Source organism: Rhincodon typus, chromosome 40 (genome assembly GCF_021869965.1).
Source record: "Rhincodon typus isolate 14 chromosome 40, sRhiTyp1.1, whole genome shotgun sequence".
Classification (NCBI taxonomy): Eukaryota; Metazoa; Chordata; class Chondrichthyes; order Orectolobiformes; family Rhincodontidae; genus Rhincodon; species Rhincodon typus.
This window is the reverse complement of record NC_063371.1, coordinates 4,479,411-4,504,602: the sequence shown is the minus strand read 5'-3', so window position 1 is coordinate 4,504,602 and position 25,192 is coordinate 4,479,411. Positions and strand designations below refer to the sequence as shown.

At 50.7% G+C, this 25,192-nt stretch overlaps 1 protein-coding gene across 7 annotated transcripts in view; it reads left to right on the top strand.

Annotated features, from left to right (window-relative positions):
• The window catches only part of LOC109924998 (beta-adducin-like), a 67,478-nt gene that overhangs the window by 8,429 nt on the left and 33,857 nt on the right, over positions 1-25,192 (top strand). Inside the window, exons 1-4 of one of the 7 annotated variants that reach the window (XM_048618605.1) lie at positions 6,764-6,907; positions 7,490-7,556; positions 23,266-23,499; positions 24,576-24,723. In XM_048618605.1, coding sequence (XP_048474562.1) covers positions 7,545-7,556; positions 23,266-23,499; positions 24,576-24,723 — 394 coding nt within the window. In that variant the 5' untranslated portion in view covers positions 6,764-6,907; positions 7,490-7,544. Of the gene's footprint in view, positions 1-6,763; positions 6,908-7,489; positions 7,557-23,265; positions 23,500-24,575; positions 24,724-25,192 lie in introns of those variants that run through there. The other 6 variants (XM_048618600.1, XM_048618599.1, XM_048618602.1 and 3 more) reach the window with 6 other exon arrangements.

The window sequence follows — 25,192 nt, the reverse complement described above, 5'->3', positions numbered from 1 at the left end:
CTCTCTCTCGCACACACACAGACACACACTCTCTCTCTCGCACACACACAGACACACACTCTCTCTCTCGCACACACACAGACACACACTCTCTCTCTCGCACACACACAGACACACACACAGTCACACATATGTACACAGACACACAGTCTCTCTCTCTCACACAGTCTCTCTTCCACACAGACACATTCACTCACACACAAATTCTCACACTCATACTCTCACACTCTCTCTCTCACATAGACACACGCGCACACACACACTCTTGCACAGTCACTCTCGTGCACACACTCTTGCACAGTCACTCTCGTGCACACACTCTTGCACAATCATTCTTGCACACACACAGTCACACACACACACACACAGTCTCATCTCTGACACTCACAGATTCACACACACATACACAAAGACTCAGTGACCCACCATCTCACCGAGACACACACAGGTATGCACAATCTCTCACACACAGTCACAGACACACACACAAACACCGTCACAAGTACAAACCAACACACTCATGTATGTACTACACACACACACACACACACGCCAATACACACACACACTCACACAGTCTCTCTTAGACACATACAAATCATGAATTTCTCTCCATCCTCCTGTTGAAATGACAATCACAAAGTACTGCCTTTAGGGAGTCTCTTCCTAGCTATTTGAAAGAAACAGTCGGGCGGGGGGCATGGTGAATGAGGGGAGCGGAAAGTCTGAGCTCAGTTTCACATCAGGTAGTGAGGGCACAGGCCAAATTGAGCTGCGAACTGTCCCGTGCTCAGAATACCAGCTCTAGGCCCGTCCCACTGGCAAAAGGCCATTTTATCCACAACCCTGTATTGGACTCCTGCTTACGCACCAATCCCAAAACCTCTTCCCTCCCACCCCAGACCTCTATATCTCCATGGGGGGAGGGAAATAAAAAGTACCTTTCACTCTAGCCAAGGGTCCAATCTCCTCTTGAAGGCCTGAAATATTCCCACCTTGCTCAGGAGTGCTGGTTCCCTGGATCTCGGAAGGAGGGGCATGGGGAGATAGAAGGGTATGGCCCTTGGAGAGGAGACCTGACTCCAAACAAACCAGAACGACAGGAGAATCCACCCTGTACCGAGCCGGTGCCAGGTTTGAAGTCAGGGGCTTCACGATTCCAGGCAGGCATTGGCCGAGCCAGTCACGTGTTTGTGAGGAGAGGTTGAGTGGTTCAGGGCGCTGTACTCATTTAGAGGAATGAGAGGCGTCCTTAGTGAAAGCTGAAAGATTCTTAGAGGGACTTTGACGGGGGGAGATGTGGACAGGATTGTTTCCCCTTGTGGGAGAGTCTAGTACCACAGGGTGTAATCTCAGAGTAAGACAGAGATGAGGTTGGAATCTCTTCTCTCCCGAGGGGAGCGAATCTGTGGAATTCTTCAGCGCCGAGGGCTGAAGGAGCTGGGTCGTGAAGTCTAATCCCTCTTCCAGGTGCCATCAGAGGACCACTCGTGCCTGGAGTCACGTGGAGGGCCAGGCTGGTTTAAGGACAAGGGTGGGGTTGGGGGGAGGAAGGGGGTTTGCTATTGACGGCTGATGGTGACAGCTCAACACTTTGGTCTCACAAGTGTCGCAAGACACGCACGATTTTAAAAAAAAAGCGTGAGGTTACGGGGACAAAAACAAAACTCAACAGAAATCCCCACCTCTGCTCAAAGGACAGCTCAGGTTCCTGAGCCTGTCCCCAGCCAAGGGCACAGTGGTAAGGATGGCCCAGGAATACAAGCGTGGAATATTTCTCTTCGGACTTCGCAGAGTTCTGTTTTTTTTTTGTGTCTCTTTGACTTCCTGCCTGTAAAATGTGTCTCCTTCATTTCCCCCTTGCTCTGAGGCAGCAGCAGTTGTCGGGGGGAGGCGGTGAATGGGAGATGTGTGCCTCTGTGTAGCCGGGAGTAAGGACGTGGCAAAACGTAGGCCTGAAGTGGACCTGACCTGCTGTTTGTTTGAGGAAACATCTGTCTGCCTCCGTTTTGTGTTCCCTCCCAACTTGCCCCCACCCCCCCCCCCCCCCCCCCCCAGTCCTCGCCGAGCCGCTTTAAATTCCAGTCAGGTCACATTCGGAGTATTGTGAGCCTTTCTGGTCACCCTCCTATAGGAAGGATATGGAGGCTTTGGAGAGGGGGCAGAAGTGGTGTACCAGGATGTTGCCTGGATTGGAGCATATTAGCTATGAGGAAAAATTGGACAAACTTGGATTGTTTACTTAGAGACTGAGGGACGACCTGATAGAAATCTATAAAATCATGAGAGACAGGGATAGGGTGGATAGTTGAAGTCTTTTACCCAGGGTGGAAATGTCAAATACCAGGGGGCATAGGTTTAAGGTGAGAGGGGGAAAGTTTAAAGGAGATGAGCAAGGCAGGTTTTTTTTCACACAGAGGGTGGGTGGTACCTGGAACACTGGCAGGGGAGGTGGGAGAAGCAGATACCATAGCGACGCTTAAGGGGCATTTCCATAACCAGGCAGGGATTGGAGGGATACGGACTGTGTGTAGGCGAATGGGAGCAGCTTGGAATCACGGTCAGCACAGACATGGTGGGCCGGAGGGCCTGTTCCTGTGTTGTACAGCGCGATGTTCTATGCAATCCCCAGCCCCTACACTTCATTTCTCTCAAGCTGTTAGTTCAGTTGAAGTCAGAAACTCACATTGGAAGAGGAAATTCAGATGGAACCCGCATCCTGACATTTACTGGCCCTGAACTGTACAAATAATTGCTCAACTCTTTTAAACTGAAAGTCACCCTCTCTACACTGTCCCCACCATCAAACACTCCCAGGACAGGGACAGCACAGGGTTAGATACAGGGTAAAGCTTTCTCTACACGGTGCCCCATCAAACACTCCCAGGACAGGGACAGCAGAGGATTAGATACAGAGTAAAGCTACCTCTACACTGTCCCCAACAAACACTTCCAGGACAGGGACAGCACGGGGTTAGATACAGGGTAAAGCTCCTTCTACACTGTCCCCCCCATCAAACACTCCCAGGACAGGGACTGCACAGGATTAGATACAGGGTAAAGCTCTCTCTACACTGTGCCCCGCATCAAACACTCCCAGGACAGGGACAGCATGGGGTTAGATACAGGGTAAAGCTCCCTCAACACTGTCCCCCCCATCAAACACTCCCAGGACAGGGACAGCACAGGATTAGATACAGGGTAAAGCTCTCTCTACACTGCCCCCCCCCATCAAACACGCCCAGGACAGGGACAGCACGGGGTTAGATACAGGGTAAAGCTGTCTCTACACGGTCCCCCCATCAAACACTCCCAGGACAGGGACAGAGGTCGTGGTGAATCGATGATGCTTTTAATTCACTTTTGAGCCTGCAGCGAGTATTTGAAACTTCCATTTGAGTGTAAAGTTGTCCTTTCCAATCTGACGTGAGAGGTTTGTTTGGACCAGGTTCATAGACACCTTCTCTACCCCCAGCCGAGGTCCGTGCCTACTCGGGAGATCTGCTGGGGGGAGTGTGATAACCATCCCCTGCCCACCATGTGCCCGCTCAATCTACCGAGCAGGGCACTCAGTCCGAGGGTGACTAGTGATGAGCAGAGCTGATGCCAGTCTCGCCAGAAGTGCCCACCTGCCATCGGTAAAAGAAATGCTGTCAAACCACACTCTGGTTCAGTCACGGCTTGGCGGTTTGATGGTCAGATATTTCTCCGATCAGACGGGGGTGGGGTGGGGTGAGGACAGCCGTTTCCAGCCCCCCACTTCCCAGCATGGCCTGTGGGCCAAGAGGAAGGTGCCGTTCCCCATTCCCACGCTCCATGGGTCTCCCATGAACCCAGCCCCTCCCCGCGGCCTGTGGACTCCACCTCAGGGTCAAATCCAAGGGGGGTTGGCGTTAGAATTACAGCGAGGGATTTACAGAAACCTAACTCCGTTTTCCTTCTACCCCAGGAGGATTATGAGACTGAAGGAGCTCATTCCTGGTGTTTCTTTTTGAGTTTCTGTGGGTTTTTTTAAAATTTGTTTTGCGTCATAGAGTTGTACAATTAGGAGTGGAGTTTAACTCGGATAAATGTGAGGTGTTGCATTGTGGGAAGACAAACCAGGGCAGGGCCTACACGGTTAATGGCAGGGCCCTGGGGGAGTGTTGCTGAACAGAGAGACCTTGGGGTGCAGGTTCATAGTTCCTTGAAAGTGGAGTTGCAGGTAGACAGGGCGGTGAAGAAGGTGTTTGGTATACTTGCCTTTACTGGTCAGTGCATTGAGTATAGGAGTTGGGAGGTCATGTAGGAGCTGTACAGAACATTGGTTGGACCACATTTGGAATACCGCGTTCAATTTTGGTCTCCCTGCTGCAGTAAGAATGTTATTAAACTGGAAAGGGTGCAGAAAAGATTTACAGTGATGTTACCGGGACTGGAGGGTTTGAATTATAGGGAGAACCTAAATAGGCTGGGGGCTATTTTCCCTGGAGTGTCGGAAGTTGAGGGGATGACCTTATCGAGGTTGATAAAATCATGAGGGGCATGGATAGGGTGAATAGCCAAGGTATTTTCCCCAGGGTTAGGGGAGTCCAAAACTAGAGGGGCATAGGTTTAAGGTGAGAGGGCAAAGATTGAAAAGGGACCTGAGGGGCAAGTTTTTCACACAGAGGGTGGTGCGTGTGTGGAATGAGCTGCCAGAGGAAGTGGTGGAGGCTGGTACAATTACAACATTTAAAAGGCATCGGGATGGGTACATGAATAGGAAGGGTTTAGGGGGATATGGGCCAAATGCTGGCAAATGGGACTAGATTAATCTAGGATATCTGGGCATCATGGACGAAGTGGGCCGAAGGGCCTGTTTCCATGCTGTATGACTCTAATGCTGGAGAAACTCAGCAGGTCTGGCCGTATTTGTGGAGAGAGAGAGAGAGAAAGCAGAGTTAATGGTTCGAGTCCAATATGAGCCTGCTGATCCAGTCTCTCCTCCCACGTCAGTCTGTGCCATACCAGGAATCAGTCTGAGAAAACCTTTACTGCACTCCATCCATCGCCAAAGCCCCCTCCCCTCGGATAAGGAGACCCCAAAACCTCCAACACACAATACTCCAGAGTGCAGTCTCACCCTGTCCAATTGCAGCGAGTCATCCCTGCTCCTGTACTCCGATCCTCTCTCAAATAGTCGCCATAACTCACAGTGAAATGACTGCTCGTCCCCTGGGAAGCAGTAAGAGAAAGATGGAAAGAGATGGCAGGACAGGAAGGACAAGCGGAAAGTAATGTGTTGGGAGGAAGCAGGAACTCGTATGGATAAGAATCTCTTGTCAGGAAGTATTTTCTGACGAAAGGAAGCTGTGTACGAGAGTTGCAGAGTAATTCGCTCCTTTTGGTGAAATGCAACGTTTTATTCCGAGAATGCTTGCAGCCCTGAGGTGTGGGCATGGTCAGTGCGTGATTACAGACCACCCCTCACCCATCCCCCGCGCCTTTCGCAGAGTCTTCATACCCAGCTCAACAACAGCTCCTGCATTCGTATAGCACCCCCCTCGCGGGAAACATCCTCTTCCCTTTGTAGGAGAGTCAACAGTGTCTTCCCTCGGAGAGCCAGGCAAGCCTCGGGGAAATTCTCTGAGGCTGGAAAGCGGTCGGGACCGAGATGCTCAATGTCTTTGGGAAGGAGTTGGATGTAGTTCTTGGGGCGAAAGGGTGAAAGCGGGGAATGGGAGAGGATGAGGTGGTGGGGGGGATGGGTACTGAGTTCGATGATCAGCCCACGAACGGATCCGAAGGGGGAGCGGGCTGGAAGGGCCGAATGGCCTACACCGAGCTCCTATTTTCTGAGTTTCTTCCTCTTACCAACGCACAGTCCTTCTAGGACCCCTTGTGCAACTGAATAGCTGTGGGTCGGGGTTGGGGTGGGGTGGGGAGCTGGGCACGGGGTCACGTATAGGCCAGACCATGTAAAGGGAGGGTGGGGGCAGGTTTATGGCCATCCCAGTCACTGTCAGCGGCAAAGAACTCAAATGTTTTCTTGGTGATTTATCAACGGAATTTCACCCCCTCCCCCCTCCCCTGTGAACACGAGCCTGAGTTACTATTCGGGGGTGGGGAGGTTGGGGAAGGAGGGAATAACCTCCTCCACTTCTGTCAAGTCCTGGAAGAATTTATACGTTCAGACAGGGTCGCATCTCATTCTTCAAAAGAATGAATGAAACCCCCCCACCCTCCAAGACAGTCTCTCTGTACCCAGGATCAGGCTTTTCTCAAGCTAGAATAGAAGATCCTAGAATCCCTACAGTATGGAAACAGGCACTTCGGCCCAACAAGTCTACACTGACCCTCAGAGCATCCCACCCAGACCCTTCCCCCTTTATAAGTCACCTGGACAATTTAGCACGGTCAATCCGCCCTAACCTGCACATCCCTGGGCACTATGGCGTAATTTAGCACGGCCAATCCACCCTAACCTGCACATCCCTGGGCTGTGGGAGGAAATATGAGCATACGCGTGCAGATACGGGGGAGAATGTGCAAACTGCACACACAGAGACAGTCTCCCCGAGGGTGGAATTGAACCTGGGTCCCTGGGTGCTGTGAGGCAGCGGTGGTTAGCACTGAGCCACAGTGCTGCCCCGATGAGCCTCTCAAGTTTGCTGACGGTTTCTGTTCCGCTGCTCGATTTCATGCCTCACATCTTGTCAGCGGAGGGGAAAGGGGACCTGACGCTGTGTCCCACGCCCCCTTCTGCATTTAGAGATAACGGCTGGATGGCCGCTATCAGCGGACAGGCAGCTCCTCGGTGAGGGGGAAGCGGGAGTCCTTTCTCTCTCTCTCTCTGGGGGTGGGGGTTGACCAGCTCTGAGCGAGCCAAGGCAATCCCTGAACGCTGGAAAGGTCCGGAGGATACAGCAATGCAGCAGCTACGCAGGTAACAGTTCGCCTGCTTGGGGGACACTCGGGGGGAAGGAATATACTTGGCCGAGGAAGGGAATTGTTTTAGTTTAGTTTTTGCAGGGACGGGAGGAGGGGAAGCGTGTGCTGAATGGCTCAGTCCCTGAGAAAGAGCCTGACAGTATTGAGGCTGAATTAACGTATCGCCGAGGGGGACGTGGACGTGGCGAAAGGATAACTCCTCGCCCGTTTCCTGGCAAGCTGCAGCATCTTGAGGTGGTTTGAGGGGACAGGGGCAAAGGATTCGAGTTAAATAAATGTGGGGAACGCTGGAGTTTAACGTTAGACCCGAACAGTCTGAACCCCACTCTCCGTATCTCCTTAGCCGAAAATGATAGGGAGCTGAGGGTGACAGCCGGGAGAATGAGGAAGGGGTGTGGGTCTGCAGTGCATCCCCCAGTCAAACAGCTGTGAGGTTTTGAAGATTTTTTTTTAAGTCAGTGTGTGTGTGTGAGAGAGAAAGAGCAAAACAAGCCAAACGCAGTCTAGAACTGAAACCATCGCCATCCCCATGTCAGGCCGATTTGTAAGTTCCTCTGTCATTTGCCCCTTGCTTTAGGACCTCCCAGAGTGGTGGGGAATCTCTTCCTGACTCCTGTGTCCGTTAGCTAGCGATGTGGGGACAGGTATGTGAATCTGACCAAGGACACCAGACTCTCCGAGTGTTCAAACGGACACCCAGATAAATTCTCTCTCTCTCTCACACACACACACACACACAGTGTCTCTCTGTCTCTGTCTCTCTCTCTCTGACTCACACACACACACAGTCTCTCTCTGTCTCTGTATCTCTCTCTCTCTCTCTCTCTGACTCACACACACACAGTTTGTCTCTCGCGCGCACACACGCACACCTCCCCTCCTGACTCCCCAAAGCCAACGACAAGGCACAAGTCAGGAATGTGATGGGATACCCCCCACTTGCCCCGGATGGGGGCAGCTCCAACAACACTCGAGAAGCTCGACACCATCCAGGGACAAAGCAGCCCCCCGCTCGATTGGCCCCACATCCACAAACATCCCACTCCCCCCACCACCGACGCTCAGTCACAGCAACGTATACCGTCTACAAGATACACTGCAGCGTCTCACCGAGGCCCCTCAGACAGCACCTTCCAAACCGACGACCCACTTCCATCCAGAAGGACAAGGGGCAGCAGGTACATGGGAACACCACCCCCTGCAAGTTCACCCTCCGAGCCCCTCACCGTCCCCGACTTGGGAAATATATCGGCCGTTCCTTCAGTGTCGCTGGGTCAGAATCCTGGAACTCCCTCCCTGAGGGCACTGTGTGGGGGTCCCTACACCACACGGACTGCAGCGGCTCACCCCCACCTTCTCAAGGGGACAATTAGGGGGGAGCAGGGCAATAAATGCTGGGCCCTGCTAGCGACGCCCATGTCTCACAAGTGAATAAATTCAAACATAGGCACTGAGTTGTCAATCTACAACCGTGCTGTGTCCATTGGAAGAATTTTTGTGAGGGGCACAGCATCAGATTGTCAATGAACGTTCGCACCGTGGGTGGTATCGTGCCAGTGTAGTGCAGTAGGAGGCCATTCAGTCCATCAAGGGCTCCCTGCAATCTTGGAGGCCAATTCACATGAGGCCATTCCCTATCCCTGGGACTGCTGTCCACTCTGTCATTTCCCCCCCACCCTCCCTTCGTCTCTTTCTCTGTCCTTTACACATTTCTGGTCTGTCTCCTCTGCTTCCTTTGACCCAGCACCAGGCAGGAGTGCCATCTCTGGGCACTGGGTAAAGACTGGATGCACCAAAGGGTGGAGTGTAGGGTTGCATTTTCCTCTATCACCACACACAGGCTCGGGGGGGGGGGGGCGTGTGGGGGGAGCGTGGTGGGGTCCTGCAGATCTCTGGGATTTGCTGGCAAGAAACTTTGTGTTGGTGAGGCCACTTTTGGAATATCGCGTCCAGTCCTGGTCTCCCTGCTGTAGGAAAGGTGTTGTGAAACTTGAAAGGTTTCGGGAAAGGATGTTGCCAGGGTTGGAGAGTTTGAGCCATAGGGAGAGGCTGAATAGGCTGGGGCCATTTCTTCCTGGAGTTTCGGAGGCTGAGGGGTGACTGTATAGAATCATGAGGGGCCATGGATAAGGTGAATAAGCAAGGTCTTTTCCCCAGGGTAGGGGAGTCCAAAACTAGAGGGGCATAGGTTTAAGGTGAGAGGGGAAAGATTTAAAAGGGATATGAGGGGTAACTTTTTCACACAGAGGGTGGTGCATGTATGGAACGAGCTGCCAGAGGAAGTGGTGGAGGTTGGTACAATGACAACATTTAAAAGTCATCTGGATGGGTACATGAGTAGGATGGGTTTAGTGGGATGTAGGCCAAATGCTGGCAAATGGCACCAGATTAATTTATGATACCTGGCCAGCATGGACGAGGTGGGCTGAAGGGTCTGTTTCCATGCTGTAATGACTCCAAGACTCTATAAACATCCTGTACAGCTGCTTGGGTGAGGTTACAACAGACCAACCCTCATACCCCCAGGTGCCCCCACCAACATGAGTTCCCCACCCTAGCTCTCGGGGATTAGATCTCCCGCTCAGTGACTGTGACCGACACTGTTCCCTTTTTGAAAAACACCCTCATTTTGTCTTATTTTCTCGTTTGGCGATTGGCGTTGCCCCTTCCCTCCCTTGCTGGGTTACCCATTCCACTGCCATTACCCACGGTGCCAGGATGTGCCAAGTGGTAACCGGGGATAGGAGCCGGTTCATCGAGCCTGCTTCGCCACTGAATATGGGCCGAACAAATCCGCTCTCTCGTGTTTTGGTGATTTTTTTTATTTTCCTCTCTAACGATATGGTTGTGCCAGTGTGGAGCCATCCGAGTCGAAACCATGAGCCAAAGCCTGGCACGCCAGGGCAGACGGATTGCCCTTTTGACTATCTGCAGCGAGCAGATTGCTCAACCAGCCTAGGAATGCTGCCCTGACACATGCTTGGCTATTTACCCCTATCCAAGCCTCCCCCATGATTTTATAAACCTCTATAAGGTCACCCCCTCAGCCTCCGACGCTCCAGGGAAAATAGCCCCAATCTATTCAGTCTCTCCCTATAGCTCAAACCCTCCCACCCTGGCAACATCCTTGAACATCTTTTCTGAACCCTTTCAAGTTGCACAACATCCTTCCTACAGCAGGGAGACCAGAATTGAATGCAGTATTCCAAAAGTGGCCCTAACCAATGTCCTGTACAGCCGCAACATGACCTCCCATCTCAATGCACTGACCAATAAATGCAAGTATACCAAACACCTTCTTCACCGCCCTGTCTACCTGCGACTCCACTTTCAAGGAACTATGTACCTGCACCTCGAGGTCTCTTTGTTCAGCAACACTCCCCAGGACCTTACCATTAAATGTATAAGTCCTGCCCTGATGTGCCTTTCCAAAATGCAGCATCTCACATTTATCTGAATTGAACCCCACCCGCCTCTCCTTGGCCCATCAGATGGGACAGGATGAATTTGGGATATCTGGTCACCATGGACGAGTTGGATTGAAGGGTCTGTTTCCGTGCTGCACATCCCTATGACATGCTTGAGGCCATGTACGTTCATGCACAGGACCCTTTCCATTGGGGGCCAAAAGGATATGTCCGCACTCCAGCCTTTTCTCAGTGAGGGATGCGCTAGGGAGGCAGCAATGTCAATGCCCTGACCAATCAGGTTTGACTTTCCCGGTTTGGATTTCACCAGTAAGATTTGGTCATCGACAGCTCCAGCCGCATCTCCATGCCAACCAGTAGTCCAGCCAATCAGTACTCTCCTCTCACATGGTACTTGGCTGTTATCTTTCTGACTTTTGGCTTCCTTGCATTTTGGTCCTGATTCGGGCCAGATGAGAAACATGGACATCATATCTCCTTTAAGCAATGTTCAACTTAACCATGCATTTCCTACTTTTCCTGAGCCCATCCCTTTGCACATTCCCACCTCCGCTACTCCCGGTACAAGTGCGTGCTTCCCCATTGGGTCAAAAGGCGTGTAATGCTGTCGTTTTTGTAAGGGCGCGTCTTTATTAACGTTGCAATTCCTCACCGATCCCTGAGGTCAGAGGTGTAGCTGAGGCAATGTTGACGTCCATCAAGAATCCCTTGGCCATTGTTTCAAGAAGGAGCCCTCGCAGTTTATTGCTCCCCCATTCAGAAAGGCAACGTCCTGCGAGCAAATTGACTGACACATTTTCTAATTGCGACAGAGCCCGCGCCTCAAAACTGTCCTCGCTGGCTGCCAGATGCTCACGGGTCACGGAAGTCGCTATCTAAATGCAGCTATTTTATTGGCGGCTTTTAGGAAGGAGTTAGATTTGGTCCTCGAGGCGAAAGGGGTCGAAGGATCTGGGGGAGGATGAAAGCGGGCAATAGGGGACTGATTTGAATGATCGGCCCATGGTCACATTGAATAGTGGAGTAGGCTCAAAGGGCTGAATGCCCTCCTCCTGTTCCTATTTTCTCTGTTTCTATGTAGTGAACCAGTGGCCAGTCCAATCGACAAAAGATCTTGGGTTTTTATTCATTCGTGGGATGTGGGCGTCGCTGGTCAGGCCCAGCATTTATTGCCCTGTTCTCCCCTAATTGTCCCCCCTTGGGAAGGCGGGGGTGAGTTGCTGTAGTCTGTGTGATGCAGGGACCCCCACACAGTGCCCTCAGGGAGGGAGTTCCAGGATTCTGACCCAGCGACACTGAAGCAACAGCCGATTTATTTCCCAAGTCGGGGACGGTGAGGGGCTCGGAGGATGAACTTGCAGGAGGTGGTGTTCCCATGTACCTGCTGCCCCTTGTCCTTCTGGATGGAAGTGGGTCGTGGCTTTGGAAGGTGCTGTCTGAGGGGCCTCGGTGAGTTGCTGCAGTGCATCTTGTAGATGGTACACACTGCTGCTACTGAGCGTCGGTGGTGGGGGGAGTGGGATGTTTGTGGATGTTGGGGCCAATTGAGCGGGGGGCTGCTTTGTCCCTGGATGGTGTTGAGCTTCTCGAGTGTTGTTGGAGCTGCCCGCATCCGGGGCAAGTGGGGAGTATTCCATCCTGACTTGTGCCTTGTCGATGGTGGGACAGGCTTTGCTGGGGAGTCAGGAGGGGAGTTACTCGCTGCAGGATTCCCAGCCTCTGACCTGCTCTTGTAGCTGCTGTTTTTATATGGGGCTGGTCTAGTTGAGTTTCTGGTCAATGATAACCCCCAGGATGTTGATAGTGGGGCGGGTTGGGGGGGTGCAGGATTCAGTGATGGTAATGCCATTGAATGTCAAGGGGGTGATGGTTAGCTTCTCTCTTGTTGGAAATGGTAACTCCCAGGATGTTGATAGTGGGAGGGATTCAGTGATGGTCATGCCAGTGTGATTGAGGAGCAGCATTGCAATGGAGATCCTTTTGTCCTGGGTTGCTCGCTCCCCAGCGTAACAGCTCCCAACACAGTCCCCCCTCGGCCTCCATCTTTCTTGGCCCAGTTGCCCAGGGGGTTACTGGTTTAGCTTCCTTTGGGTCCCGAGAGGCACGCACAAGCCATGATGCATTTTGTGTAACTTTAATTACAAACTGCGGATATCGCAGTGAGTGAAAGCACACAAGGTTACATGTGGAGCATTTCCTTCCTCAAGACCAGAGGTCAGCCACGAGCAGAGAGCAGGAGGGGGGAGAATTTACAGCCTCAACTTCCTCCTGTAAGAGCGGTTCAGGGCCCAGGCATTGATCACAGGGCCATCGATGAGAGGCAACGTTTCCTGCATTTGTTTCCGATCTCTCTGTCTCTCCCTCTCCATGGCTCCTGGACAATGTTTCCCCTGACCCCCGCAAAGTTCCTCGCTTGGCTGCGTCTAGAAGTTGCTCCGAGAGGGACACACTTTGGAGAAACCAAGACGGCTGCTCGCTGCCAACTCTCGTTTGCTCAACAATTGCGCCATAGCGGCGATCTGAACAGCAACTTGGAGCAGCTTCCTCACTGCGATTACACACTGAGCTTTCTCTTGTAGCTTCCCTCACACTTTACAACTGGATGGCAATCTCTTTCTTGTTTATTCCTCTGCTTGCTGTCAACCCAGCGGCCTCTCTTTATATGTGCTTGGGGCATTCAGTTGATGCCCTCTATCTGTTTACTCCCAACGTTTACAGCTAACCCCTGAACGGAATTACTTTCATGTTTGTAACACAATCCAAATAAATGTGAGGTGATCCCCTCGGGCAGGACAAACGAGGGAATACCGGACGGGTGGTAGGACCCTGGGAAGCACCAAGGATCAGAGGGATCTTGCTGTGCATGTACCAAGGTCCCTTGAGGTAACCGGACAGGGGGATAGAATGGTTCAGAAGGATTATGGGATACCTACCTTCATTAACCGAGGCGTAGGGTTTAGGAGCAGGGAGGTTTGGCTGGGAACTGTATATAAAACGTCAGTTAGGCCACACAGCGAGAGTATTGTGTGCAAGTTCTGGAATCCACATTATAGGAGGGATGTGATAGCACTGGGAGAGGGGGCAGAGGGAGATTTACCAGGAAGTTGCCTTGTGGGGGCTGGAGAGTTTCAGTTCTTGAAGAGAGATTGGGACAGACTGGGGGTTGTTTTCCTTAGAGCAGAGGAGATTGAGAGGGGGGACGTGATTGAAATGGATAAAACGATGAGGGGTATCGATAGGGTAGACAGGAAGGAACTTGTCCCCTTGATGGAGGGATGTATGCCTGGACAGTGGGGGGCATAGATTTAAGGGAAGGTGCAAGAGGCTTAGAGGGGGACGTGAGGAAAAATGTTTTCATCCAGAGGCTGGTGGGGAATCTGGAAGTCACTGCCTGTAAGGGTGGGAGAGGCAGAAACCCCTATCCCATTGAAGAAGGATTTAGATGGGCACTCGCCATGCCAAGGCTGTGGGCCAAGTGCTGAGAAATGGGGATTTGAATAGTGAGGTGGTTGGCACAGACTTGGTGGGCCGAAGGGTCTTTTTCAATCCTGTCGATCTCTGCGACTCCAGGACTACAACCTCCAAAGGCAGTCCTGATCAGGCTAGCCAACATGCCCCTCAACCTTCACCCTTGGCTTTAGATACTGAGACAGCACACTCGAGGTGCTGACTCGAAGACATAAAAGTTCGCCCCTACAATAGTTTCCACCATCAGGAGCATTTGGCAAAAAGATGGTGCCAACTGTTGACGGGGTAATTGTAATAATCAGTCAGCAGAGCAACTATGAGTCTTAATGAGCTATAATCATTTAGTAAGCTCGGAGTAATTACAGGGCATGAGAGTTTGCAACCACCCTGAGCATGCTCAGCCGTACACAGCAATGAAATTTACTAGCAGGCACTGACGCAAATCTGGCAGCTGGAGTTAAAATACAGAGAAGTTGTGAGGCTGTCCACTTTGGTTGGAGGAATGAAAGGACAACTTAACATCGAATCGGCGAGAAAGCAGTGGGATCTGAGTGTCTGAGTGCATGAGTCACAGAAAGCTGAGGACAGCAGGCAATGGGGACGGCAAATGGAATTTTAGCATTTGCTGCTAAAGGAATGGAGTATAAACGTAGGGAAGGGTTGCTGCAACTGGACAAGGCATTAGTGAGACCGCACTGGGAGCATTGGGTATGTTGCTGGGCTGTTAATTCAGAGACCCAGATAACGTTCTGGGGACCCGGGTTCGAATCCCACCACTGCAGATAGTGGAATTTGAATTCAATAAATATCGGCAATTAAGAATCTAATGATGACCATGAATGCATTGTCAATTGTTGGGGAAAAACCCATCTGGTTCACTAATGTCCTTTAGGGAAGGAAACTGCCATCCCTACCTGGTCTGGCCTACATGTGACTCCAGACCCACAGCAATGCAGTTTGACTCTTATTTGCCCTCTGGGCAATTAGGGATGGGCAATAAATGCTGCCTACCCAGCGATGCCCTCAGCCCGTGAATGAATAAAGAAAGAACAGATTTGGTACCTTTGCTTGAGGGGAGATGTAGTTCCATTGGAGGCAGTTCAGAGGAGGTTCACTCGACTGATTCCAGAAACGAGGGGGTTTTGTGTTATTGCAGAGAGATTGAGCAGGATTAGGCCCATACTCTCTGGGAGCTCCGAAGAACAAGAGGAAATCTAATTATCAGAGGCTAAAGAGGATTAACAAAGTAGATGCGGATGTTCCCTCACATGGGACAATGGGAAATGAGAGGTTATCATTTGAGGGCAAAGGGTGGCAGATTTAAAACAGAGCTGAGGAGGAATTACTTCTTTCAAGAGGTTATTTAACTGTGGAATTCACTTCCCCAGAGTGCAGTGGATGCCAGGACATTTAAAAAGGAGGTAAATTTTTAATCGGTACCGGTTAGAAGGAGCAGGAAACTAGAGTGGAGGCCAAGATGAGATCAACTGTGATGGTAGAGAATGGCGGAGCAAGCTCGATGGGCTGTGTGGCCTACTCCTGCTCTTAATTCTGATGTTGTTACAAACAAAGATTTTCAGCATCTAATTATAGAATCATAGGATCCCTGCAGTGTGGAAACAGGCCCTTTGGCCCAACAAGTCCACACTGACCCACAGAGCATCCCACCCAGACTCAACCCACCTAATCTACACACCCCTGAACACTATGGGTAATTTAGCACAGCCAATCCACCCTAACCTGCACATCCCTGGGCACTATGGGTAATTTAGCACAGCCAAACCACCCTAACCTGCACATCTTTGGACTGTGGGAGGAAACCGGAGGAAATCCACGCAGACATGGGGAGAATGTGCAAACTCCACACAGACAGTCGCTTGAGGGTAGAATCAAACCCAGGTATCTGGTGCTGTGAGGCAGCAGTGCTAACCACTGAGCCACTGTTCCACCCTCATATTATGTTTGAAATTCACAAGGATTTCAGCAGGAGGTCCAGCATTTTCACAGCTCCTGTCAGAAGCGCAGATGGTGTAAGGTGCTGCTGGGCACGACTTCACAGAAAAATGTTTCCCCACCTAGATTCAAACACATTCGCCAACGGCAGGAACTTGTAGACCAGGGTTACAGCTCCTGCCCTCTGGGATGCGGGAACTACAAAAGATGTTGGGGATGGGAACATTGGCAAACAAATCAGCTAATGACTGGCAGATTTCATGAACATCTCTTCAGATCAACAATAAGCTGAACGTTTATATTGTAAACTTTCCAATGGAAACCAGATTATCTGACAATCTGCTCCCTTTCAAGCTGAGTTGTAACATTTGTGAGAGTGAATTATGGAAATACTGTGATTTAAGAGATGTATTTTCTCCTGTGTTTTTGTTTTAAAGAGAGGTTTTAAGCCAGAGGTGATGAGCAGTCTCCACAGATAAACTTGAATAATCAGCTTGTGAGGCCTGGGGATTTTTGTTTCAAAAGTTCGAACAATAGAAGCAGCCTGACTGGGTGTGGGAAAGCTCTCACAGAACCAGGATTTTTAGTTTCTAAGCTTTTCAGCAGCAATTGTTTCTGGGGTCTCAGCAGGTTTGGAGCTTGCAGTAAATCTCTCCCAGCAGCTACACCCTCTCTCTGTTTTATCTTGGTGTTTTTCTCCACCGGAGCCACTGACGTTGCATGTGAGCGAAATTTGTTTTCTGAAATTCTTTTATCAAGGGTGTGTTTAAGAATGTTACTATGTTGGAACAGTTACTATTTAGCAGCTAACTAATCTGTTAGGTTTTCCAATACAGTTACAACTTTTGTTTTATTTTTTCTTTTTGTTCCATTTTAACTGGAGTGTATGAATAAATTGTTTTGCTTAATGTTGTGTTGTTGCATCAAATTGAATCTGGAATGCAACACCTTATGTTTACTTTTAAAATGAGAAAACATTGGGGTCTAGACTAACTCCATAATGTATTTGGAGGGGGTTTGGTCTGGTCCATAGCAGAATGCAATGAGACACTGTAATCTATCTCTCTGTCAGTGGCTGTGTGAATACAGTAAGAACAAAGCAAATTACAGCACAGGAACAGGCCCTTCGTCCCTGCAAGCCTGCGCCGATCCAGATCCTCTATCTAAACCTGTCGCCTATTTTCCAAGGATCTGTATCCCTCTGCTCCCTGCCCATTCATGTATCTGTCTAGATACATCGTAAATGATGCTATCGTGCCTGCCTCTACCACCTCCGCTGGCAACGCGTTCCAGGCACCCACCACCCTCTGCATAAAGAACTTTCCACGCATATCTCCCTTAAACTTCTCCCCTCTCACCTTGAAATCATGACCCCTAGTAATTGAGTCCCCCACTCTGGGAAACAGCTTCTTGCTCTCCACCCTGTCTATACCTCTCATGATTGTGTAGACCTCAATCAGGTCCCCGCTCAACCTCCGTCTTTCTAATGTAAATAATCCTAATCTACTCAACCTCTCTTCATAGCTAGCGCCCTCCATACCAGGCAACATCCTGGTGAACCTCCTCTGCACCCTCTCCAAAGCATCCACATCCTTTTGGTAATGTGGCAACCAGAACTGTATGCAGTATTCCAAATGTGGTTGAACCAAAGTCCTATACAACTGTAACATGACCTGCCAACTCTTGTACTCAATACCCCGTCCGATGAATGAAAGCATGCTGTATGCCTTCTTGATCACTCTATCGACTGCGTTGCCACCTTCAGGGTACAATGGACCTGAACACCCCGATCTCTCTGTGTATCAATTTTCCCCGGGGCTTTTCCATTTACTGTATAGTTCGCTCTTGAATTGGATCTTCCAAAATGCATCACCTCGCATTTGCCTGGATTGAACTCCATCTGCCATTTCTTTGCCCAACTCTCCAATCTATCTATATTCTGCTACATTCTCTGACAGTCCCCTTCACTATCTGCTACTCCACCAATCTTAGTGTCATCTGCAAACTTGCTAATCAGACCATCTATACCTTCCTCCAGATCATTTATGTATATCACAAACAACAGTGGTCCCAACACAGATCCCTGTGGAACACCACTGGTCACAGTTCTCCATTTTGAGAAACTCCCTTCCACTACAAATCTCTGTCTCCTGTTGCCCAGCCAGTTCTCTATGCATCTAGCTAGTACACCCTGGACCCCATGCGACTTCACTTTCTCCATCAGCCTATCATGGGGAAGCTTATCAAACGCCTTACTGAAGTCCATGTATATGACATCTACAGCCCTTCCCTCATCTATCAACTTTGTCACTTCCTCAAAGAATTCTATCAAGTTGGTAAGACATGACCTTCCCTGCACAAAACCATGCTGCCTATCACTAATAAACCCATTTTCTTCCAAATGTAAATAGATCCTATCCCTCAGTATCTTCTCCAGCAGCTTCCCCATCACTGACGTCAGGCTCACTGGTCTATAATTACCTGGATTATCCTTGCTACCCTTCTTAAACATTAAACAAGGGGACAACATTAGCAATTCTCCAGTCCTCCAGGACCTCACCCGTGCTCAAGGATGCTGCAAAGATATCTGTTAAGGCCCCAGCTATTTCCTCTCTCGCTTCCCTCAGAAACCTGGGATAGATCCCATCCGGACCTGGGGACTTGTCCACTCTAATGCCTTTTTGAATACCCAACACTTCCCCCCTCCTTATGCCGATTTGACCTAGAGTAATCAACATCTATCCCTAACCTCAACATTTGGCATGTCCCTCTCCTCGGTGAATACCTGCGCAAAGTACTCATTAAGAATCTCAATCATTTTCTCTGACTCCTCGCATAACTTCCCTCCTTTGTCCTTGACTGGGCCAACCCTTTCTCTAGTTACCCTATTGCTCCTTATGTACGAATAAAAGGCTTTGGGATTTTCCTTAACCCTGTTTGCTAAAGATATTTCATGACCCCTTTTAGCCCTCTTAATTCCTCATTTCAGATTGGTCCTACTTTCCTGATATTCTTCCAAAGCCTCAAATGTTTTCAGTCGCCTAGACCTTAGGTATGCTTCCTTTTTCTTCTTTGCTAATCTCACAATTTCACCTGTCATCCATGGTTCCCTAATCTTGCCCTTTCTATCCCTCATTTTCACAGGGACATGTCTGTCCTGCACTCTAATCAACCTCTCTTTAAAAGCCTCCCACATATCAAGTGTGGATTTACCCTCAAACAGTTGCTCCCAATCCACATTCCCCAGCTCCTGCCGAATTTTGCTATAGTTGGCCTTCCCCCAGTTTAGCACTCTTCCTTTAGGACCACTCTCGTCTTTGTCCATCAGTATTCTAAAACTTACAGGCTTGTGATCACTGTTCTCAAAGTAATCCCCCACTAAAACTTCAACCACCTGGCCGGGCTCATTCCCCAACACCAGGTCCAGTATGACCCCTTCCTGAGTTGGACTATTTACATACTGCTCTATAAAACCCTCCTGGATTCTGCTTACAAATTCTACTCCATCTAAACCCCTAACACTAAGTGAATCCCAGTCAATGTTGGGAAAATTAAAACCTCTCATCATCACCACCCTGTTGCTCCTACATCTTTCCATAATCTGTCTACATATTTGTACCTCTATCTCCCGCTCACTGTTGGGAGGCCTGTAGTACAGCCCCAACATTGTTACTGCACCCTTCCTATTTCTGAGCTCTGCCCATATTGCCTCACTGCTCGAGTCCTCCATGGTGCCCTCCTTCAGCACAGCTGTAATATCCTCTTTGACCGGTAATGCAACTCCTCCACCCCTTTTACCTCCCTCTCTATCCTGCCTGAAACATCTATATCCTGGGATATTTAGTTGCCAATCTTGCCCCTCCTCAACCAAGTCTCAGTAATAGCAATAACATCATACTCCCAGGTATTAATCCAAGCCCTAAGTTCATCTGCCTTACCTACTACACTTCTTGCATTAAAACAAATGCACCTCAGACCACCTGTCCCTTTGCGTTCGTCATCTGCTCTTTGCCTACTCTTCCCCTTAGTCACACTGACTTCATTATCTAGTTCCTTACAGGCTTTAGTTACTACCTCCTTACTGTCCACTAACCTCCTCATTTGGTTCCCATCCCCCTGCCACATTAGTTTAAACCCTCCCCAACAGCGTTAGCAAAAGCACCCCCGAGGACATTGGTTCCAGTCCTGCCCAGGTGTAGACCATCCGATTTGTCCCACTTCCCCCAGAACCGGTCCCAATGTCCCAAAAATCTGAACCCCTCCCCTCTCAAGCCACTCAAATGAGACGGTGTAACCTGTATCTCTGTCAGTGGCTGTGTGACCATGGTTTTTGTCTATATCTGCTACCCTTATTCATTTAATTTGATGAGGTTGTAGGTTTAGAAGCTGTTAACTCAGGAGCCTTGGTGAATTTCTGCAGTGCGTCTTGTAGATGGTACACCCGGCTGCTACTGAGAGGTGGAGGGAGTGGGATGTTTGTGGATGTGGGGCCAATCGAGGGGGGACTGCTTTGTCCCTGGATGGTGTCGAGCTTCTCGAGTGTTGTTGGAGCTGCCCCCATCCGGGGCAAGTGAGGAGTATTCCATCACGCTCCTGACTTGTGCCCTGTCATTGATGGGACAGATTTTGTGGGGAGTCTGGAGGGGAGTTACTCGCTGCAGGATTCCCAGCCTCTGACCTGCTCTAGTAGCCCTTTGTTTCTACGGTCTGTTCCAGTTGACTTTCTGGTCAATGGCAGCCCCCAGGATGTTGATTCAGCCATGGTAATGCTGTGCAATATCAGTGGGAGTTGAGCAGTTGTATATGCCACAGAAAATTGGCTATAATTTACAATTAGAGGCATTGAGAATGCCAGTCCCTGGCTTTGCTCTCTGCACAATTCAATTTTCATCAGAAGTAATCCATCCAACTGCCTCCAGCTCCCGATGAATCACCTCTGCCTTTGGGTTTTGAGAAATGCAGCCTGACATTTGCTGAGAAATCGACTCTAACCGTCCGCACTGTTCCAGACCTCCCGGAACAGATGGTGAAACTGAATAATCTGCAAGTTTCCCCCTTCATTCTTCAGTCTCAGAGTCACGGTCCTGCTCCAGATGTCTCATTCCTGATCTGCCCGACTTGCTGCCTGTGGATTGATATCAGGCGAGGTTTGAGAACCGATGTTGGGGTTTGGGAGGGGAGTAGTGTTCTGAGTCGAGGGGGAGGTGTTGCCAATAAGTCGAGGGCGATAGCTCCCAATGACTGAATCAAATGGGACTGTTCCTGCGCTAAGAGAGGGAGATCTTGCTGCTAATGCTGGATTCACAACATTTCAATTTCCTGCCCCTTGACCTTCCTGTGTTTGCCGGGGAATGGGGATGGGGCTTGTGAAAATGCCCCTCTGAAAGTACACCATCTCATGTCCAGGCCAGTTGCTTGAAGCAGCGAGAGGGTATGGTGGAGAAATAAGACCATCTTCAGAGGATGCTTAGTGTTTCTTTGGCAGCCAGGGTCCCCTTGGCAACTGGGTGTCTCCTCGGCAACTGGGTGTTTCCAAGGCAACTGTTCTCTCCTCAGCAATTGGTGTCACCCAAGCAACCAGTGTCTCCTCAGTAACTAGCGCCTCCCTCGTCCAAGCCCCCTCCCCCCAAGCATCCAGTTGCCCTCAACAACCTGTGTCTCCTTGGTAACAAGTGCCCTTCCCCGGCAACCAATTGCCTTTGGCAGCCAGCGTCCCCCTCGACAACCAGCGCCCTCCTCGACAACCAGTGTCTCCTCGGCAACTAGTGCCCCCTCTACACCCATAATAGATACAGAAATGGCTAATGGGGCAACCGATAGGTGGTGACAAAAGAACCAGACACAGCAATTGTTCAGAACTGGAGAAACGAGCAGGAAAATACCATGACCACTTTGCACAAAAGCCATGGCGAAGCCATTGTCAAAACTCCTGTCTCCCTTTGTAGGAAGGGTCTGGGAAGCCTTGCCAACAAGATGGAGATGGTGGGCAGTGCCAGGGATGACCAATAGGACTGTGAGGTTTGACTGTGGATTCTCCTCTCTGATGCTCGAGGGGTAGTCGCCGTGAGATTTCTGGGAACGTGAGATTTCCGTGGTTACGTCCTTTGGCCAAGCGAGTGGCATTCTGACACTTCACATGCAGCATTTAAAACTTTTGACTTGCATCTCTGTAGCGCCTTTCATGCCATCTCAGAGTGCAGGGCAGCCATGGATGCTGCTCAAAATGTGGTCCCTGCTGTATTGTCAGAAAGCTGGCAACCAATTTACACACACCAATCTCCAGCAAGCTGCATGCCTGTATGTGATTCAGAGGAACACCTCACTGAAGAGGAGCTAACCCCCAACATGGCCAATGACTTACACTCCTTCCTCCCCTAAGACCCTGGCCCATAGCCCTGTCTGCCTTGGCATGGCGAGTGCCCATCTAACTCCTCCTTCAATGGGATGGGGGTTTCTGCCTCTCCTACCCTTACAGGCAGTGAGTTCCAGATTCCCCACCAGCCTCTGAGGGAAAACATTTTTTCTCACGTCCCCCTCTAAACTCCTCCCTTAAATCTATGCACCCCTCCTCTCCCCATTAATCCCCCCACTGAGGGGGAAAGTTCCTTCCTGTCTACCCTATCGATACCCCTCATTGTTTTATCCATCTCAGTCATGTCCCACCATCTCAATCCTCGGGGCTTCCCAGGGTCCTACTGCCCATCCTGTATTCCCTTGCCTTGTTTGTCCTGCCCTTGTTTATGCGTCACCTCACACTTTATCCTGAATTCCCTTTTGTTCCGTTACATCCTTCAATGCATCTCTCCGTCTGTCAGATAAATTGTCATCTGTCCGTTCAGAAAATATTCCAGACAAGACAGGGCGTGTCCCATCATGTCAAGAATGCCAAATTTTGTGGGACTGTAATGGTGGGAATGATGGGAGGGGGGAGGATGGGGGGGAATGACTAATTGGCGAGGACTAAATAAGAACGCAATACATTTGGCATCGCTTGACATTTGGCATTTGTGCCCTTCCTGGTATACCTCCCCAACTGAATGGTCTTGAATGTACTACTGTACCTCGGTCTTGAATCTTTAACTGTACTTTATCAAATACCTTCTGAAAATCTAAATATATTACATCTATTGGTTTCCCTTTATGTACCCTCCTTGTTACCTTTACACTGGTTGCCGAGGAGATTCTGGTTGCTGATGTTGCCAAAGGCAATTGGTTGCTGGGAAAGAGTACCAGTTACCAAGGAGACATGGTTGCCGAGGGCAATCAGTTGCTGTGGGAGGGCAACTGGTTGCCAAGGGCATTTGGTTGCTGGGAAAGGCCGCTAGTTACCAAGGAGACATGGTTGCTGAGTGCAATCAGTTGCAGGGGGAAGGCACCTGGTTGCCCATGGGACACTGGCTGCCAAGGGCAGCCGGTTGTTGGGAAAGGGCACTAGTTACCAAGGAGACACTAGTTGCCGAGGACAACTGGGTCAGTTCATGGTCTGAATCCGTCATCTTCCCAGCAGGAAGGTGGTGGACCAGTGGCGGAGCTGAATCTAACCATGAGTGCCGAGGTCGCCCAGGAGGGGGTATCGGTGTCATCACCGCCGGGCACGGCTCGGAAGGAGTGCTATTTTGACCGGGTGGCAGAGGGCGACCCTGAGTACCTTCGGCTGCGGAACATGGCTCCGACACTGAGACAGGATTTCAACGTGATGGAGCAGAAGAAGCGAGTGACGGTCATTCTGCAAAGTCCAGTGAGTAATGGGAACCGGCGCCTCCACAGCTTCCTCACATTCATGACAGTATTCTGTTCCCCTACCCCCTCTCACCCACTGCCCACCACCCGAAAGGAAACGCCTCTCCCTCCCTAGAAAACGTCAGGTCGAAATTGACACCCTGATCCAGAAGGACTAGCTGACCTTTGGGTCTGGTCTGGGTGGCTGAAGATGGGTTGAGGGGCTCCTTCACTGGGGATTTGACGTCCCATGTTAAATTAATGGGGTAATCGAGACAGGGGCTCGTGCACACTGATTGGAGTCAACAAAATGATGCCCTGAGCACTCAAGCCATGGAACCAGATAGAGATATGAGCTGCTATACCTGGTCATCTTTGAATACCTTCGGGGCAGAGAGTGGACGGCTCGGGGAATGAATGGGATCACACCGTTCGATTCCGTTCATCGTCGGGAGGGGAAGGTTGGGAATCTGCTCCCAGTCTGGTGCTGGAATGGAAATAACCCCCCGCCCCACCACCAGCTCACCCTCTGGAGCTGGCATCCAGAGACTCACCAGGCAGTGCCCACCCGCTCAGGGCTGACCAACTGTTGGTGTCAACACCCCCTTTGTCAGGACAGGAGGAGGAGGAGGAGGCCATTCAGCCCGCGCAGGAGAGGTCCCCTGCCGTGCAATGCAGTCGGTTTTGATCCTATACCCATCCCCGGTCATTGGCGATCCATCAGTCTCCACCTTCGAAGGACTCGGAGACTGAGTTTCCACAGCCCTCAGGGTTAGAGAATTCCAGCATCTGAGTAAACAAACAAAATCGGATAGAACTGAAGCATGACATCGCAGTTCCTGTACTCAAATCCTCTTGGGGGTGGTGAGGGGGTCTAGATGGCTTTCCCTACCAGCTAGCTTTATTCATAAGGATGCCCAAGTTTCTTTGAACATTGACGTCTTTGGAGGGGAGGTGGGTGAGGGGTTTGGAGTCACCCACAGAAGAGCCGAGGGGGGGAGCTTACATCCCGACTGGGCACTGGGGAGCGAGCAGGCAGCTGGTCTAACCGTGCCATCCTCTGCTTGTTTCCACCACACCCCCCGACTTCTCCAGGCCTTCCGGGAAGAGTTGGAGAGCCTGATCCAGGAGCAGCTGAGGAAAGGGAATGACTCCAGCAACGTGAGGGCACTGCGGCACATCGTGGACTTCATCAGCAGCAGCGGCAGTTGCGGCCCCTTGGCACTGCCCACCTCACCGCCCGGTGAGACCGCGATCCAGGCGCGTTTCCCATCGCCCCCCCACCCCAGCACACCCGCTCAACCGCACCGGCACGCGCCCACCGGGGAAGGTAAATCCGGCTCCGAAGGGGAAGCCGATCAGCCCGCTGGTGATACTAGCCCTCCACTCCAACCCCTACTTTCCAGCCTCCATTAATGACGATGCTTCTGCCTCCAATCCCAGGTTCCCCACCCCCACTGAACCATCTGAGCGTTCCTGCCTCCAACGCCAATCCAGGCACCGGGTTCCAGGCAGCCACCACCCTCTGGTTCAAAATCTCCTCGTTGCCATCCCCTTCTCATCCTTCTTCCAATTGCTGGAAATCCATGGCCCCCAACTGCACCCCCCCCTACAGTAATTGACCCCTCCATAGAGACTTGAAGGTCTATGGCATGGATATAGGCCCTTCAGCCCATCAAGTCTGTGCCAACCGCCTCACTATTCCAATCCCA